Below are 20,146 nucleotides of genomic sequence, written 5' to 3' on the forward strand. Positions count from 1 at the left end.
AATATGTGGATTGTGTATGTTTTAAATAGAATGAATGGTTTTGTTATTATTTGTAAATTGCCTATATTAGGTATTTAAAATTTTAAACACATATTTTTGTAAAATAAATATTATATACTTAACTAATTTGAAAAAAAAATGGGTTTTCTTTTTTCTTCGATTTTATCTTATTTATGGGGTGCTCAGGATTACCAATTTATCTTTTCTGAGTAAATTTTGTAATTATATATTCTTTTCAAAGATATAGTTTTTCAATCAATATTTTCTACCGTTCTTATAATTTTCAAATACGTTGTTGTATTGTGTAATTGAAAAAAATGCCATTTTTAATTAACCTTAATTTACAGATGTCATTTTGTTTTTAATGATAGACAAAGTGTATTATTTAGAAGTTTGGATACATGATCTATAAGTGGATTTCCAATAAATATCCTTATTAGCAGGAAAAAAATGCAGAGTTAAGTTAGAAGCTCTAAACAATATATTCAAGAACCAAAATAATCTTTTATTTATTTTAAACATCAAATTAAAAATATGTAAATGCATTTCAAAAACTAAAAATCAAATTCTCGCTCCTCTTTGCTTTGCTTAGTCAAAACTCAGCTCAAATAATTATCCGCACTTGAATAAATATGTTTTTGCAACTCATATATATGAAAAGTCTTGAAATATATGGTTATTTTGAATCCAACAGAAATTCGAAAATCGTACAACAAAAGTTTGAAATAAGTATTTGAGGTAGCGCCGAATATTTAAATTTGTTCAAATTGTTTAAATAATACTAATTTTTTCTATCTACCTGATAAATATAATTATTAGTTTTTTCCGATGGGGTTTATTTTTTTTAGGTGTTCAAACGATTTAAGTCTAGTAACTTGAGTTTGGTAAATACCTTTAAGTAAATATTAGTAAGTTGATTTATCTGGGTTCGACACGATTAGGCACTATACAAAATATTTATGTTTTAGGTATATGAGCAAGCTTATAAAAAAAACAGCGACACAAATAAAAAAGAAAATATACTGCGCATAAAATCGATTTATTAAGAAACACGTGCCAATAATTTTAATAGATATATTTAGTAAAGTTGCATCTGTGGTAGTGTGTTAAGTTTTACTATTAGATTAAGTAGGTTAGATTATCTGACATTTATAAGCATTGAAGACAAATTTTAAACAATCTCGTAAGCTAAGACGATGGTTTTGCTTATTTTTAAATATTTTAGTTTGTTTCTATTTCTAACACTTTATTATATGTAGTAAAAAATGACAAAATGCTTTATTTATTCACTTAATATACATGACTTATGAGTTTTTGGCATTTCATATCAATAGGTCTGTTCCAATGTAAGTGCCCGTGACGTGATAGTTAATGGCGTTATAGTATTGCGTAGGACTGCCATGTAGTGTCATACCAGAGGTCTTGTGTTAAATTGTGTTACCTCTTAAAGTTTTTCTTACGGATTGACAAATATTTCAAGAGTAAATCTTGTCATGAAAAGTGCCGTTTGGTTTCGGAAAAAAATGTAGTTCCTTCCATCCCTGAAATTACTTGGAAGTAGGAATGGTTGTAAGTCACTAGGCCCTAGTGCTCTACGGGCTGTTGTGCCACTTATTATCAGGTCCGTTTTCCATACTTTGCTTTTTTTCCATGAATTGAAACTGTTTACACGTTTAAGATGCAGGTAGGAAATGATCATATTTTAAGAATGGCTAGTAAAATGCTAAACATTAAAAAAATGTCTGACTAGTACAATGCTAACCTCTGATCAATGGTTCCGGCTTCTTCTTTATTCTATGATTGTCTGTCTGAATGCTTTATTTCTTTTATCGTTTCAAGTTTAAACTTTTGAAAAAAAGCATTTTGTTAGCTTGTTCTTATTTATTTTTTTAATGTTTAGTTTCCTTATTAGATAATATAATAAATGAAATAGGTTATTTTAAAAGCTTAGTACGACAATTTTCTTCCAAGTGACAATCCACGACAGGTACTCCAATTTTTATCGCAACTTTAAATCGACAAATTTTACTAACGATAATGACATATTGAGAAAAAAGCTTAACCTTATTTTATTATTATTTATTATCTAAACTTATTGAAATTGTATACAGTTTAAACTTACAAGTAATTGAAAGTTTTTTTCATTTTGAATTTAGTTGAATAAATTAAATTGATTATACATATTTTTAGTTTAGAACTGAAATTTATGATTTACCATTGTTTTAGTTTAGTATTTTTAATTTAGAATTTTAGAATGGAAATTGAATATAATTTTGTATTGTTTGCTGGCATAAGCTTTTCATAAGGTGACCCACATGTCTCGATTTATTGCATCAATGTTTAAATTTGCGTTTATTGGGTTAAGATCGTCACTTCATCTCTTCTTCAATCTTCCTGTTTGTCTTTTATATTACGGTCTCCATTTGTGTTGTTATCTTTGGTTATCTTTGAGTCTTTCCAAGAGACTGAACATTGCTTTATTCTCGGTATGTGTACCACCAACTACGCGATGTTGCCAAAAATGCGACAAGATTTGGGGTTTCTAAAACGATGCAAGAATTCCCCCCCCCCCCTCTGATCTGGAAGTTATCTATACAAGACTTATATACCTACGTCCAAAGCTTGAGTATAACTCCCATATCTGGGCTGGTGCTCTTTTAACTTACTTAAGGCTCTTGGACAGTATTGAACGTATGGCATTTAGATTGATTGGTGGTAATACCATTATAGACATTTACGTCGCTTGAAGATTGTCGTAAAGTTTCTTGCCCCCACACCCTTTTATCATTATTTTAACTGTTTTTGCTCTAGAGAAACATAGCCAGCTGCATTCCTCCCCTCAACAGTTCAACCGCAATACTCCCTCTTCTAGGTATGCTCATTGCTCATCAGTATAAGGCCAACTTCGGTCGTACAGAGGCCAAGTACCGAGTTTCATTCTTTAGTCGTACTACGCGAATGTGGAATGTGGCCTTACCACACTTTGTCTTTCCCAGCCATTGCAATATTTAGGAATTCGAAACCAATGTGCACCGATACCGCCTTTCAACCCCCTCCTTACACTGTGTCTTTACATACATAATAAGGGTAGTAATATCCCCTTAAGTGTGCGCTTATTATTATGCACGCCCACCTCTATTTCAGTCTATTCGTTCTATCTATTACGTCAACTAATCGGGTAGTGTTACGGATTTTTTAATTTCTGATCCTTTAGCTGGGTCTTATATTGAGGATTTTTCTTTACATTTTCTGGTTTGATAGATCCTTAGCTGGTAAACGGTAGTCAGTTCAGGATCAGGTTTCCTAATCCACATATAAGCATATAAAATCTGTTTGAGGCTCCAGAATTGTTTCCAGTAATTTGTGATGCATATGTTAATTTCTGTCTCTTCTTGGTCCTTTAAGTATTTTATTTCTGCTAAGTACATGTATTTTTTCTCCGTCCAGAATTACATCATTCTGATGTGGGTTTTCGTAACTTTTATTTTTTGCCAGTTTGCTGTTCATAGTTTTTGTGATATCTATTGTCATCTCCTTCATGTACAGCTTTTGTAAAAATAAGAAGTATATAGTCTTCAAAACTTAGGTTGTTTAGGAGTTGTTCAAATATTCGTATACTATATTTTGAATGCCAGTTCGAGTTTTAAAAAATATGCTTTGAAATTGCGCTAAATAGCGGTCCTCTTGTCTTACTCCACATGTTATTCTAAATATATATTCTGTATCCACTATTTTTATTTGTGTAACATATTCTCTGTATATTTTATTTAACAGAGACAAATACGTTACAAGTCTATAAATAATTGGTTGTTGAAATTCATTGAAATGAGCTTGTTCCCCAGGTTGTTTCTTGTTAAAATCTTCCTTGAGAAATGTTACTAATGGGTTGTAATTATTTAAATCGTCTTGTTTTCCTTATTTATGTATATGTATGTGTTATAGTTGCATCTCTCCATTGTTTAAGGATTTGTTGTGTTTGTATTATTTTGTTAAATAAAGATGTTAATATTGCCGAAAGCGTTTCTTTTCCGTATTTGGTTTTTTGATCTAATACGGGTTGTCTGTTAAGGTTTCACTAAGCTTGCTTGTACAAAATTAGATACCAACTAATTTAGCTATACAAATTATGAAATGCACTTTGATATTAAGCACAATTTTTACTTAAATCAAGTTAAAATAAATTTTGCTTAGAGTTTATATTCTTAAGATAATCTGATGGCCGATTTCGGGTTCCAGTTTTCCCTTTAACAACGTCCTAATTTACCCTCAAATCAGGAGTCTAGAATTTTGGGAAGAAATGTTTAACACTCTTCAAAAACATTTAATGTAATAATCTAAATGAACTCAGACATGGTAATCTTGTATTAATTTAAGTATCTATTTATTTTCGTTGTTGTGTTTAACCAGTTACCAATTGAGTTGCAAGAATAAATTGAATGAATAATTATGTACAAGAAATTTGTACGACAACTTAGCTTACGTTTGGGATGGCGAGTCTATATCCGAGGAGTTTGCAACAGTAACTGGTCTTAAGCAAGGCTCTATTCTTAGCGCCCTCCTATTTATAATTTTAATAAATGATATTACTGATGAAGTGAGAGGTGGAATCACTGTTCCATCCCTTATGTGTGCAGATGACGTCGTGCTATTCTCCGAAACAGTAGATGGCATGCAGCTGATGATAAACAGGCTTGCGATATATTGCAATCGATGGAATCTGGAAGTTAATTTGCAAAAATCGAAGATGATGATTTTCAGAGGTGGGGGTGGCAGATATTCAAGAAATGAGCAGTGGAAATATAACGGACAGACAATCGACATTGTGCGCGTGTACAAATACCTAGGAGTTTTGGTAACCTCAACCCTGAATATAAGACAACATCTGGAGGGAAAATTGGCGGAGGCCAAGCGCGCAATCTCTTCGTTATGGGAAAGGTGCTTCAGAAACAGGTATGTATGTTGAACACAGTGCTAAGCAAAAGTTGTTCCGCTCTACAGCCCTGTCAATCCTGCTCTACGGAACGCAAGTTTGGGGATATTCCGCCTTTGAATCTGTGGAAAAATTCCTAAGATATTTTGTGAAAAGAATACTTTGTCTACCAAAAACTACCCCAAACTACATGGTTTACCTAGAAACAGGTACACCACCTTTGATTATGGACACCCTCGCAATACACTTCAACTATATTGTAAAGGTATTTGAAATGGATGGTAATCGGATACCAAAAAAAGTTCTAAGAGCAGCTATCCAAGGAAAAGGATCAATGTTCGAAGAATGGACTAACCTCGCCGAAACATGTGGTACAACCATGAACATATCTTCAAGGGAACAACCGTCAATGCTAAGGAGAAAGTTCAATGAGATCCTCGAAAAGTTTGGAAGCATCTTGTTTGAGAGATATGCATCGGAAGCCAGTTCTTCTCTTTCTAGATGCTGCTATAATCGTCTTAACTATAACCTTCAACAGAACTAGTACCTTCTAAATAAGAACTCATTAAATAAAATAAATATCATTTTCAAAGCAAGAGGAGAATTGCTCAGTCTCAACTTTGTACCCCACCGACCAGATCTGCCTTTAATGTGTAGTCTATGTAACTTGAAAGCGCGTGAAGATACATTTCATTTTATTGCAATATGTCCTGTTCTGATTGAAATTCGGTTGAGATACTTCAACAAACGCAACTTGGAAGAAGGAGAAATGCTCAGCATTCTCAACGGCGACCAGGGATGGGATGGACTTTACAACTATGTTATCACAGCACTGCGTTATAGAAAAGCTATTATTGAAGAAGATTTTTAATTATATAAAATAGTAAACAAAACAAATTTTAACAATTTCTGTATTTTCTCAATGAATTCATATTATAATATGTCACTCTGGTAGACTGCCAAATAGGCCATACCGATTAGGCTTTAGAAATTAATATTATGTAATGTTATTATTCTAAGAAATAAAGAAGTCAATTAAACTTAAACTAACTAACTGACTTATGTTCAGGAAGTGGAGCCACAATTAACACAAATAATTGTTGAACAAAAACAGTAAAATATTAAGAAAACAAAATTAAAGATTCGACTAAAAGCTAATTGTTACCAAAGCGCAACCAACAAAAGTAGATTTGATTTTTAATAAAACATTTTGTTTTGCCTCCATTGTATTTCACCAATATGTCTAATCAGAGGCGTATAATTCGTGATTGTGATCGGGCAGTATTGTCCATTATGGAAACAGTAAAACGCAGGGTTTTGGGTTAGCAATAACATCTAAATTTAAAATACTTGATTTTAATAAAGAAAATAAATATTTAGGTACATATGTAAATTTCTGATAATAATTGAAAATTATTTTTGTCTTATCTTATCAGTTAGAACTGACAAGAAATTTGATTATCTTCATATTGTTAACTAGTTTTTATACATTAACCGGTTGAATTTTTCACACCAGCTTCTCTTAAGTAAAAACGTTTCTGAAACTCTAAAATCTTCCTTTTTTTATATATTCAACTTCCCATAGGAAGTTATTTTAATAGATCCTATTTGTCAAATTAAAAATTTTGACATTTCTCGACGTTTCAAGGTCCCTAAAGTCGAAATAAAAGATTTTTAGAAAGATGTCTGTGCGTGCATGTGTACGTACGTAGATCAAGAACCAGAAGAGATATCGATTTCAAATAAATTTTGTTATACAGATAATAAGGCAGAAAGATGCAGTTTGAAAAAAGGTGAACATTTTGATTAACGCTAAATATCTTACGAACCAAAAACGCTAGAGACTTGAATTAAATTTTATATAATATATTGTAACGTGATATCAAAGAAGTATATTTTTTGAAAAAAATCCATATAACGGTTTTTTATACATCAAAAAAAACTGGCAAAAAATACGATTTCATCTCCAAAAAAAATTGTATGCAACGGAGAATAATGTTTATGACATCTGATTAAATTTTGAGAAAAATCGAATAGATAGTTTTTTTTTTATAAAAAATAAAAATCTAAAAAAAATTAACAAAAGTTGGTAAAAAATGATGTTCGACTCAAATATCTTTCAAAAAATTGAAATAATAGCTTCTAACTAATTTTTACTTATAAGAAATATTGTTTTCAAAATTACGACACATTTTGAGAAAAATAGAATTGACAGTTTAAAAAAAAAATGTATAAAAGTTGGTAAAAATTGATTTTCGACTCAAATATCTTTTACAAAATTGTAGATATTGCCTTTAAACTACTTTTATCTTTCACAAAATGTTGTTTTTAACATTCAAAAAATTAAAAACCTACAAAATATTTAATAAAAGTTGTTAAAAATTGATTTTCGACCCAAATATCTCTTCAAAAATTTTGAATATTGGCTTCAAACTAATTTTATCTTATAAGAAATATTGTTTTCAACATTCGATAAAATTTTGAAAAAAATCGAACTGACAGTTTTCTTACAAAAAATAAAACTCTATAAAAAAACAGTACTAAAACTTGGTAAAAATTTACTTTCGACTCAAATAGCTTTTCAAAAATTAAAAATATTGCTTCAAAGTAATTTTTATATAAAAATCCAACAGTCCGTTTTTTTATAAAAAATAAAATCTACGCAAATTTGGTTAAAATTGATACGCGTACATGTAGACAAACTTTCAAGCAAGACAAATCGACAGACGGGATGGGAAGTTATCAGTGTGGTTCGCATCCCAGCCTTTTTTGTAAGTATTCACCAACTTTGAGCAATGTAATACATAATGACAATTTAATCAAAATTTCCTTTAAATTAGTGCACTGTAACGGATTTAACTTCTTTGAAAGCAATGCTGGTTATGGCACTGTTATCATAATTTTTGAAGGTATACCTAACGACCAATCGATAATAACCAACTTCCTTGGCACAATTTGAATAATAAGATTTTCCGGTCATTTGTAAAAAAACATACGTATCGTCTAGTCATTCTCGGTTCCAACGCTCGCTCGTTTACAATGACACCCCCTATGTAAGCTTGATTGATAAAGCTAATTTACATGCTTCCAGTGATTTTATGGGACAAATTTTCTTTATCACTCGTAAAGTTGCAATAGTACTCAAAGACCTTGACATACACAAATCCGCTGGCCCGGATAGTATGCTCCCTATTGTTCTAAAGAGGTGTTTCTCAACGATGGTAAAATCAGTGTGTAAGTTTTTCCATAATTCCTACTCAAAAGGTCCCACTCCGAGTGGAACAGCCGAACAGTATTTGTTCAGCTTGTCCTTAAAAAGGAAAAATCCCTTCACCCTATAACTATCGTCCAATTGAGCTGCCATCCCTTCATTCCAAGGGGTATTAATGCTGATAAATTATACGAGTCTTTAATAAAAATTAGGGCCTAGTGTCTTACAACTCTCAACCGTTCCTGAGTGCGAGTGATGTTGTCAAGGATGGAGGGGACCTACAATTCTAAGCCGAATCCGAACAGCTAATTTCAGAAAGCACTTTTAATGACAAGAGGCAGTACCCGTGAAAAAAAACTTTTTTATTGGATTGATTGAACCCAAGACCTCTGGCATGATATGGCTTTCGTAGGAATAGGTCCACCGGTGGTTATTCGGTGTTGTTGAACAAAACTTTGTGAAAAAAAGATTATTAAGGATTATTGCACTTTATATTTCTAAAGCATTTGAAAGTGTTTGCCACCAAGCTGTCTTATTTAAAAAACATGTGCTTTTGGTATTGATGAATATCTTCTTCGTTGGATTAGAAGCAATGTACATACCTTTCTTACCGTTCAATTCAAATTGCATTAGACGTCTTCAAGTCTGAAATTCATAAAATAAATGCTTTTCAGTCAGTTTTTTATCCGACACTCTTCCTAATATGAAAAACAATCTCTTCTCCATAACCTCAAAACTGTTTGGTTGAAAACAGTACCTTCAGAGTATGATAAGTTCATTAAGTTAATACGTATGTGTAGAATGTAATGCTTCAAAAACACACTTCTCACTTAAATAAAACTCGGCAATTTTACAATATTTTCCTAGATTGAATTAGTGTGAAGCCAATTTTTTTATTTTTTGAAAAGATATTTGAGTCGAAAATAAATTTTAAGTTATGTTATTTTTTGGAAAAAACTGTCAATTCGATTTTTTTTTCTCAAAATTTCACCATAAGTCATAAAGTTAGTTGCATTCAATTATTCTTTTATTATAAAAAAAACGTTGATTATAGTTTTTTTTAATTACATAATATTAGTTTGGCGTGATATTACGTGATATTATATAATATAAAATTTCATTTGAGTCGCTAGCATTATTGGTTCGTGAAACATTTTGGGTTAACCAACGTTTTAACTTTATAAAATAACCACCCACTCAATTTTTTTTGATAATCCTTTCTGCATTTTCTGTCTTATTATCTGTATAACAAAATTAATTTGAATCTGATGTGAAATGTCAAAATTTTCAATTCGATAAATCGGACCAATTACAATAACTTCCTATTTAAAGTTAATACGTACATACGTATATATGTAGATAACTAAATCAATTTATAATATAAACTTACCGCACGTACATATGTATGTACATTCATTGATTAAATAATTTATACTGTTTTCTTTTTATTTGACTGTTAATTCAAATTTGTAAAGTAAAGAGTCAATTTTGCTTGCATACTTTCTGCCGAAGTTTTATTCTTATGAAAATAAATGAAACATATTCTTAGGAAATATTTTAAACCATTTTAATTGCTTTTATACCATTTTTTTGTCTGTCGCTCGAAGCGTTTTATCTTTCATCATTTTTAAGGTTCGAACATTTCGTAAAATGAAGGAACATTTTATATCAGAGAGACAACTTCATTGAACCCACTTCCAAACAAATTAATCATCATAATTATCTAAACAAAAAATTTAAATATAGCTCTTGTTTTCATAATCCAATCGTTTTTAATGTTAAATCATTCATATACATTTACATATAAATTATTATACATTCACCTAATATAGGCATATGGACATTAAAAAAATTATTCGATAATTTAAAATTCATCCTTCAACAGACGATGTACTGGCTATCTTTTGAAAACCAATATTTGTAGGTAATAACAGAGCTAAGAATCCATTCAATATCAATGCAACACTAGCAGTCAATAATCCAGCTTGACAATGATGCTCGAGTAATAGGCCAATAAAATTTGTCCCAAATACACTTCCTATCCTTCCAATCATCAAAGAAACACAACATGCCATTGCTCTGAAATGATTAATAATTTTGTTTTGTTGAAGAAACTTTAAACTTTCACAAATAAAAACCTTAAATTAGTTGGGAAAATGTCCACAGTAATTGAATTGAGCACAGTAACCCCCAAGCCACAAACTAATAGTACTTGTAAAGAGTAAACAGCAAAAATTGGAATTGTGACAGTTGCAGCAAATATTCCACCAATACCACAAACCATAAGAATAATCACTAGAATTTAAAATAAATTAAATAAGTTTTGAAAATAAAGTAAATTTAGAAAAAAATTATCTTACCCAAAGTTCTGATGCGTCCAAGTTTTCCGGTAAAATATCCTACTCCAATATAAAGTCCAGCAAAAATGGCTTCGAGTGATAGCGTATGTTGATAAGTGGAAAGCTCCAACGATTGGTCACACTTTCTTTCCTAGAAATATAAAAGAAAATATTTTCGTATTGTAATGTTTTGTAAAGTGCTTACTTAACCCTATTTTAAGTACAAACTGCTCAGTATACAATATTTTTGGAATTATTTGGATGATGTAACGCATATTATTTTCATTTTATAAATAAAAAGAGGCTGGGATGCGACCCACACTGATAACTTCCCCCCATCCCGTCTGTCGATTTGTCTTGCTTAAAAGTTTGTCTATAAGTACTCGTATCAATTTTTACCAAATTTGCGTACTATTTTTTGTAGATTTTATTTTTTATGAAAAAACGGACTGTTGGATTTTTATATAAAAGTTACTGAATATTGAAAGCAATATTTTCTGTGAAATTTATTTTAATAAGTTTGAAGCCAATATTTTTAATTTTTGAAAAGCTATTTGAGTCGAAAGTAAATTTTTACCAAGTTTTACCATTGTTTTTTTTAGAGTTTTATTTTTTGTAAAAAAACTGTCCATTCTATTTTTTGTTTAAATTTTACAAAATGTTAACAACAATATTTCTTATAAGATAAAATTAGTTTGAAGCCAATATTCAAAATTTTTGAAGAGATATTTGGGTCGAAAATCAATTTTTACAAACTTTTATAAATTTTTTTTTTAGGTTTTGATTTTTTTGTAAAAAAAAAACTGCCGATTTGATTTTTCTCAAAATAATATTGAATGTTGAAAACAATATTTTTTGAAAGATAAAAATAAATTAAAGCCAATATCTCAAAGTTTTGAAAAGATATTTGAGTCGAAAATCATTTTTTAACAACTATTGTTAATTTTTTTTCGGTTTTTAATTTTTTGTAAAAAAAACTGTCAAGTCGATTTTTTTCAAAATAATATCGAATGTTGACAACAATGTTTTTTGGAAGATAAAAGTATATTAAAGCCAATATCTCAAAGTTTTGAAAAGATATTTGAGTCGAAAATCAATTTTTACCAACTTTTGTAAATTTTGTTTAGGTCTTTAATTTTTTGTACCAAAACTGTCAATTCGATTTTTTTCAAAATTTTACTGAATATTAAAAACAATATTTTTTATAAAATAAAATTAGTTTGAAGCCAATGCCTACAATTTTTGAAAAGATATTTGAGTCGAAAATCAATTTTTACCAACTTTTATTCATTTTTTTTAGGTTTTTATATTTTGTACAAAAACTGTCAATGCATTTTTGAGAATGTTAAAAACAATATTTCTTATAAGATAAAATAATATTGTAGTCCAAATTTCAAGTTTTTGAAAAGATAATTGAATCGATATTCAATTTTTACGAACTTTGAGTAATGTTTTTTTTAGATTTTTATTTTTTATAAAAAAAAACTGTCAATTCGATTTTTCTCAAAATTGTATCAGATGTCAAAAATATTATTCTTCGTTGCACAAAATTGTTTAAGAGATGAAATCATATTTCAGTCGTAAAATTTTGGAGGTGACGAATTTTTTTTGTTTCAGTTTTATTGATTTATAAAAAAAACCGTTATATTGATTTTTTTCAAAAAATATTCCTGTTTGGTATCACGTTACAATATACGAGTATTATTTAAAATTTAATTCAAGTCTCTAGCGTTTTTGGTTCGTAAGATATTTAGGGTTAACCAAAATGTTCACCTTTTTTTCAAACTGCTATGTTAAAAAAACCCACGCAATTTTCTTGAGAGCTCTTTCTGCATCTTTCTGCCCTATTATCTGCATAACAAAATTTATTTGAAGTTAATATCTCTTGTGGTTCTTGAGCTATGGAGGACGAAAAAAACGTCGCGAACGTACGGACGTACCAACGTACGTACACACGCACGCACAGACATCTTTCTATAAATCTTTTATTTCGACTCTAGGGACCTTGAAACGTCGAGAAATGTCAAATTTTCAATTTGACAAATCGGACACATTACAATAACTTCCTATGGGAAGTTAATAATAAATTAAAAAAATGTACCTCAAAGATTAAAATTTAACCAAATAAACAATAAAAAACAAATCTATTAAATACCTTTAAATTGCCAGATACTCAGTTCGAGCATTAGAAAAAAGAGCAAGGGGCTAGAAAGGAAGTGTACGTTGGTACACTGCCGCACAAGCCCAGAGATTTTGACTGCATCATTTGTAAATTGTAGAGAGACATAAAAAGAGAAAACTGTTTGGGACTGTCTCAGAAAACCCAAACATAATTTTTGGGGACATCGCGTATGAGAAAGTTCCACAAGAAGCAGTTCGTGATGAAAAGTCGAATACACAAAGTAGAATTGTATGCTGTTAAAAGGACCAAACTGACCATAATTAAAAAAGATGCTCTTGAACTAAGCTTAACAATGTTGCACATCCCAACTGATAGGCTTTAGAAGCACAGTTATAACTTTAAATTTGATTAATGATATCATTTGGTGTAATTGGCAATGATGATAAATATTCGTTTATTTTACAGTCTATGGAATTCATGGTAAGTGACCAATACTGTAACTTTAATGGTACACATTTGCAATTGAGTTTTTGCTTTACTTGCAATTTTTATTTCCATATAGAGCCTAAAGGTCAGTGTGTACAGAGCATTCAAAAAATTGATGTACTAGAACTTAACTTTCCGACGTCTTAAATTTTAACTGTGGGCAATAGGTAGACGAAATTACACACTCCTTTACGTCCATTTAAAGATTTTACATTTCAGAAGAACACACAAAAATCAAGAGAATTAATGAATGCAAAGGCTTCAATGGAATACATTGACTTCAAGAGAATTCCAATTAATCCATAAGGTTTCAATAAATTCAAATAAATTAAAAGATTGCATTAACAAAATATTATAGTTATTTTTACCAGTCTGATAAATGTATGAAAAAAATCGGTCAAAAGTTTAGGTTGTAATTTTGGTTAATTTTGCGTTCGTTAAGGCTACGCTTTCCTCACGCCTTGAAGTTTGAAAACTTCTGCTATCCATAACTTTGAAAGCATTTGAAATACATATTGGAGTTATGTACAACTTCAACGAGTGACAAATTATAACAGCTTTAATTTTAAAAATGTGTACTGTGAAACCGACACCACCCTCGACAAATATTTTACTTTTGGTACCCAACATTTATATCAATTTTGTCGTATAAGTACTTTTATAAGAGATATGACAAAACTAAAGCTTTTATATAGTAACATGTTTCGAGTCTCGTTCTGAAACCGTAACAAAAAACTATTGAATAATGATTATAATTAATTTTTCTTACCAGAATTTCAGTCTTCGTAGCATTCACATTCGGCTCATTATAGTTATCCATGATATACAACATTTCACAGATTTGCAGATTCGATGTTGGATTAGCACTGGTAAATTGCATAACTTTATTAAGAACAAATGGAAACCACATGAGAATGCCATGAGCAGTAAAGAATATCCAAAATATAATAAAACATATGACAGTTGTATTTCGTCGATGTTCTCGCATAAAAAGTGGTGCTGTCTGATTCCACATTGAACGGAAAATGCTCCTGCAACCACAGTTCTTAACTTCGTCCTCAACTTTTAATTTGCGTATTTCTTTAACATCTGGTAAAATTGATGTCACCTTTAAATAAAACAAAATACAACTTTAATTTTTTCAATTTGTAAATTGGACATATATATTCACCTTATAGCTTTCTCTTGGATTTCCAGTGTTCAATGAGTACATTTTGCGTAAGATTTCAATAACTTCTTCTTCCTTGCCAATTGAAAGCAGATATTTAGGGCTTTCGGGTAAGTAAAAGAGACTTATGCCACAGAAAAGACCAAGAATACCAATAACAAGGATATACATTCGCCATGGTTTGTAGACAATATCAAAATATGGTACTTCCAGAGTCCAAGATTGATTGATTACTGCCCAAGCTACAATTGGATAGAGAAGAGAAGCAGCTGCACAAATAAAACCAGCTGACATAATGGCACGATTTCTCATCCTATCCGAGTGAAACTCCCCAAGATAAGGAAAAATCGTAGCAGATCCACCAGATATCCTAGATAACAACAAAGTTAGACTAAAGTTTGCCTTTTTAATCCATATACTTAAACAAAAAACTCACAAAAATCCATTGACGTATCGGAAAAGCAAGAGAGTTGAGAAATTTGGTGATAAACTTGAGATCACGGTGAAGAAGTAACCAATTATTAGTGTTGGTCTGATGACTCTTCTTCGACCTGTTGTGTCTGCCAGAAAACCCCAAAGATGTGAACTCGTTATGATACCTAAGAACCCAGCAGCAGCAAGTATTCCTTTTTCCTGATAGTTAAGGTCCAAATCACAGTCTGTCACAGGGAGGACAAAGTTAATACCAATACATTCCATCACAACGTTGATAAGAATCAACCCGGATACAAAAATAAGGAAATAATTGAATCGTCCATATTCTATAAGACAGATTTAAAGGGGGTTAACATATGATAAATATATGTAAAAAGGAGTAGGTTTTCTATGATGGTTAACTCGTAAGTTATACTACTCACTCGTCTCCTCCAAAGCTTGGTCAATTGGGAGTCGATATTCTACCGGTTTGGACATGATGCCGGTGTAGTCAACGTTGGTATATTATGAAGACTATTCAACGAACGATTAAGGTACAATTTTGCATTTTACTTATCTTTAAATAGACTTTCATCAGTTGAACACCGTGAAACCTTCTTAGATTAATTTCAGATTTGCGACATTTATAGTTACATCTTAGTCAACTTCTGATAATCTGTTTATTTTTGATTGCATTAAAAGAGACTTTAGGTAAATATTATTTATTTAGTTTGTTTTGAATTTGTGTTTTAAGAAAAGATCATATAATAATTAAAACATTTGACGAATTTATATAGAGTAGATTCGGGTTAGAATGCAAATTTTGGTGCAATAAGTTTTTCGAAATAAATTTGCTTATTTCTTCAAAAATTCCTTAAGATTCACAAGCTTAAATGGCCATGTTGTGCATTTCTTAAAAAAATGGGTCAAATGTATTATAATCTTCACTTGTTCTATAAGTTAAAAAATCTCAAGATATTTATCGATCAGTCAATACACGTATTCAAGGAAACCCAAATCGATCAAAACGTAGCTGCCATCCAGAAAAGTTTTCCCTAGTATTGGATTCCAACTAGGTGAATTATCCATAGAAACTTTGGTAAAGATCAGTATCAGAGTTAAAAAAGAATAGAAGAAAATAAGAAAAGGAAAGCCTCTTAAATTTGCTTGCAAAGGGACTGCTCAGTATAGAGTACGACGGATTCATTATGAAATAATTTAAATTAAATGTTCAAGAGATTTCTACGATTTTGTTAATATTGAAATTGAATATACTGAACAGAATTTTAACGAAATCACGAAAAGTGTTGTGTAATGTTAGATTGAAGGTATCAGGGTTAGTTTCTTTTTTACTTTCACATCACATTTATCCCGAGGACTGTAGGCGCATTTTGTTTATGAATTCTTGAGTGAAGTTGTTTAGCACACTTATTTTTAAAAGGCTCAAAAAATGTTCTAACGATAAAAACATACTCAACATGTTTCAAGCTTATTTTAGAAAAAAAAACTCTCAACTGTAGATCAAATCAAAACTGGCGATTACTTTAAAAACAAAAGGAAGAAATTGTATGCTTTCTTCGTAGATATCCGAGCCTTTGACTGCATTATCCGTGTGTCGATATTTTATAAGCTTTTAACCTTTTTACTCTTGCAGCTTATAGTAATCGTCAAATTACGATCCATTTCACTATTAATAAGTTGATGAAGAAATATTATGACATTATATTGGAGGACTTCACTTGAGGGCAGACTTAACGATACGTCGTTAATAGACAGGATTAACAGAAAAGGGCCAATATGACTTCCCTGTGGAACACGAGATTGAGCAACAGATTTCAATAAAAATTTCTAAATTTTACCGCATACGAGCATACGAGGTATATTTTGATCAAAGCTAAGAGAAAAGGTTTAAAACCAAAGGCTTTAAGTTTAAATAAAATAATTCCGTGATTAAGTGAGTCAAAAGTTTTGGACAAGTCAGTATACACACAGTCAGCGTTTATATATATGTATATTACGGTTGATCTTTTTTAATGAAACCGTGTTGTGATTCGCTACACTCTCAAAAACGACTTGTTCAAAAAGATTAAGAATGGAAGAAGGTTTTGTAATGGGCCTATAGTTTGTTATTTCTGCCTTGTTACCTTTCTTGAAGAAATGACTTCTTCCATATATTTGGAAATTTGCTTGTTTTTAGGGAAAGTTTGAATATAAACGTAAAGGGATGAACTATAATTTTATAATACTATGGGGAGAACACCAACGGGACGCGCTGAACAGTCATCATTCAACAGGAATATAAGATCAACGACCGTACTCTGTGGCACAGGGATGTGGCTACATCTAGTTTGTGATAAGGAAAGAAAATTATGAAAATTTTCTTCATCAACTTTAGGCTATTAACAAATGACTTACGGAAATTAGTTGTGAAAGCGTTACAGATATCAACAGTTTCATCAAATGAAAGATTCTTGTAAGCAAAGTTAACTGTAAAGGTAGGTGGACTATAGCACAGATAGTTCGTGACGGCAGACAAACAATATTAAATTCAAAAAGAATTAGACTGTAAATATACATAGAACACCTTTAGAAAATTTTACCCACTTTCCCCTATACACTTTAGTATTTAAATTGTTTAAAACACCATCAGACTTACTGTTTGAATCATAAATAAGTCTCTCAACCAGCCGCTTCTAAGTCTGATAGTGAAAGTCTCGAGTTAAACATCAACAACACCAAATAAATATGTATGTATGGACTTGCACCCACTGTTGATATTTGTCTAGTCATATAAGAACGTATATTCAATAAATATTTTCGACGCAACAGACGTCATAATTGTGATAATAGTGACAAATGGGAAATTGCATCACATGGAAACTTATTTAATTGGACACTTCTAACTTTAGATTTATATAAACCTCTTTACGTAAACTGTTTGTTTTTCAGTTCATGGTCCTTACCTTTGATAAAAAATAAATTGACGGTTTGTTAAAGTTCCATAATGATGTTCAATGATGAACAAAATATTTACTCTCATTATTAATTACCATTATTTACATTTTGCCTACATTGCATTAAGTATGTACATAACATAGCACCAAAGATAAATGATTTAAGCTGTGCAATTACAGACATTTAGTCTCCAAAAATAATAATCTTAGAAAATTATAAACGCACATCAACTAAAGTTCTTTTGTTTGACGTCAAACTTTTTCTCTAAAATAATGAACATTTGGATATAGATCGAACACTTAAAAATTACCTAATTCGAATATTGATTTAACTTTGTCAAGTTAAGCAGATCCATTATTATAAGTAATTCGTAAACGCTGATCGCCCAAAAACAAACCGTTCAAATGTCAATATTGAAGCAGAACGTGCGAGCCATATGTTAAACTGCGAAATATTGTTAAACAATAAAAACACGCTCTTTTCTTTCTGTACTGATCAAATTTAACTTACCCAATATATATATATATATATATATATATAGATATCATAGATCTTAAAATGGAACAATCAAATATAAAATGGATCATACGTATGTTAAAACATAGACAGATTATCTTCAAGCTACGTAGCAAAGATATTAAAATATCATCATCCAGAGAAACACCTCAAGGTGGCGTACATTTAGCCCTTCTCAAGATCCTGGTCATTAACGAAATCCATACCAAGCATTAGCACTGTGGATGGAAAACAGTACTTGCACAGCCTGTCCCTGAAAAAGGCGAATCCTCCTCCCCTCTAACTACCGTCCAATAGCACTCACGTCCCTTTTTTCCAAGGTCATGCAAATGCTGATTAATTTTCAGCTTAAGAAATATCTCGAAGAACGGAAGCTCCTTAATGACCGGCAGTATGGCTTTCGTAGCAATAGGTCCACTGGTAATCTCATTGTTTATCTCACCGAGCAGTGGAACAAATCTTTACATCGTTTTGGAGAAAGTAAGATTATTGTACTTGATATGTCAAAAGCATTTGATAGAGTCTGGCACCAAACTCTCTCATCGAAAATGCGTGCTTTTGGTATCGATGAATCTCTTCTTCGTTGAATTAGAAATTACCTTTTTAAGCGTTCAATACAAGTTGTATTGGATGGTTTCAAGTCTGAAATTCATAAAATAAATGCTCGTGTCCAGCAGGGCTCGGTTTTGTCTCCGAATATTCATAAATCATCTAATATCTGAGACTTATAATCCATTAAATTGTTTCGCCGACGACAGTACCCCAGCTTCTCATACTCCTTTCTAGGTTCACATCCTTCTTCTTCGGATGATAAGCTCATAAAATTTTGATCTTGACAGCATTGTCCAATGGGCAGTCAGAAACGGTGTAGAATTGAATGCCTCGTAAACTCAATGCTGTCTCCTGTCACTAAAGAGTAACACATCCCCGATGCCACTATCTATGAGTGGCACTTGCATCCAAGAAAATAATACCAATGTAGCAAATTGGTGGCTAATTGACCTTCAAAAAACACACAAAAATGACAGCAAATCAAATGTGTGTCGGCATAACAAGTAATATCCGCTTATTAACCAAAGTTCATTACTTAGCAAACGCAATAAACTTATTATTTGTAAAGTCGTTTTTCAAGCAATACTTTTATATGGATCGCCCGTATGAGGTTATCGTGCTATAATGCATATAAAAAAATTGCAATAAAGATATTAAAAATAGACCAGAAAGTGAAATTCTCAATGCAAATTTTTCTAGAAAATGTGTATTAAGTGAAAACTCTCTAATTAGAAATCTAATTTAAAAAAAATTATCAAATATATGTATGTTTTTTTCATTTCTTGTATTACTTATCTTTTTTATTTACCCTATTTTGTATGCTAATTATTTATGCATCATTATATGTATTTTTTGTTTATTTATTAATTAATGTATCTAATTTAATTATATATTCATTCTACTGTCAACTTATTTTTTCTATACATTTTTTTTCCGTTCACTAATGTATATATATACATAATTTATATATATACATTATATATGTATATGTATTTATTTATTTATTTGATTATGTATTTATTTGTTTGTATATTATTTATTTATTTATTAATTTATTTATTAACTTATTCAGTTATTTATTTATTTGTGAATTTATGTATTTTCGTTTGCGTTTTTGTTTTATCAATGATAAAATAAATCATCTTAAATTAGTTTCTATCAAATCTAGCATAACCTATCTGTGATATATTTATAAACAAAATTCGAATAATTGTTTTTCTTTGCAATGTTTTCCTTCAAACTTACAAATATTAAGATATACACAACACATGCTGTTTAAAAACTAATTATTATTTTTCAGTAGTAAGATACAATTTGATGTCATATCTCTGTGCTGTGTAACTTTATCTTTGCCAATAAGAAATAATATCTATCTATCTTTCCTTGCGTTACAGCATTGGTTTACCGTAAGAAAATTGACAGTATTGTTTCATTTTTTTTTAAATAAATTCAA

At 30.6% G+C, this 20,146-nt stretch overlaps 1 protein-coding gene across 1 annotated transcript; it reads right to left on the minus strand.

Moving 5' to 3' along the window:
* Positions 1–9,888: 9,888 nt before the first annotated feature.
* On the minus strand, positions 9,889–15,291 carry LOC129946949 (synaptic vesicle glycoprotein 2B-like). Its single transcript, XM_056057331.1, has 7 exons — positions 15,114–15,291; positions 14,693–15,017; positions 14,260–14,626; positions 13,858–14,196; positions 10,502–10,631; positions 10,280–10,436; positions 9,889–10,220 (listed from the first exon to the last, which is right to left on the minus strand). The coding sequence occupies exons 1-7, from the start codon at positions 15,166–15,168 to the stop codon at positions 10,013–10,015; spliced, it is 1,581 nt and encodes a 526-aa protein (XP_055913306.1). The 5' UTR covers positions 15,169–15,291; the 3' UTR covers positions 9,889–10,012.
* Positions 15,292–20,146: the final 4,855 nt, after the last annotated feature.

Source organism: Eupeodes corollae, chromosome 2 (assembly GCF_945859685.1).
Source record: "Eupeodes corollae chromosome 2, idEupCoro1.1, whole genome shotgun sequence".
Taxonomy (NCBI): Eukaryota; Metazoa; Arthropoda; class Insecta; order Diptera; family Syrphidae; genus Eupeodes; species Eupeodes corollae.

Coding starts and splice junctions, on each gene's coding strand:
- LOC129946949 (XM_056057331.1), bottom strand. CDS start 15,168: ATGTCCAAACCGGTAGAATATCGACTCCCAATTGACCAAGCTTTGGAG. Junction 15,018..15,113: donor CCAAGCTTTGGAGGAGACGA/GTGAGTAGTATA, acceptor TCTGTCTTATAG/AATATGGACGATTCAATTAT. Junction 14,197..14,259: donor ATCCAAGAGAAAGCTATAAG/GTGAATATATAT, acceptor TTTTATTTAAAG/GTGACATCAATTTTACCAGA.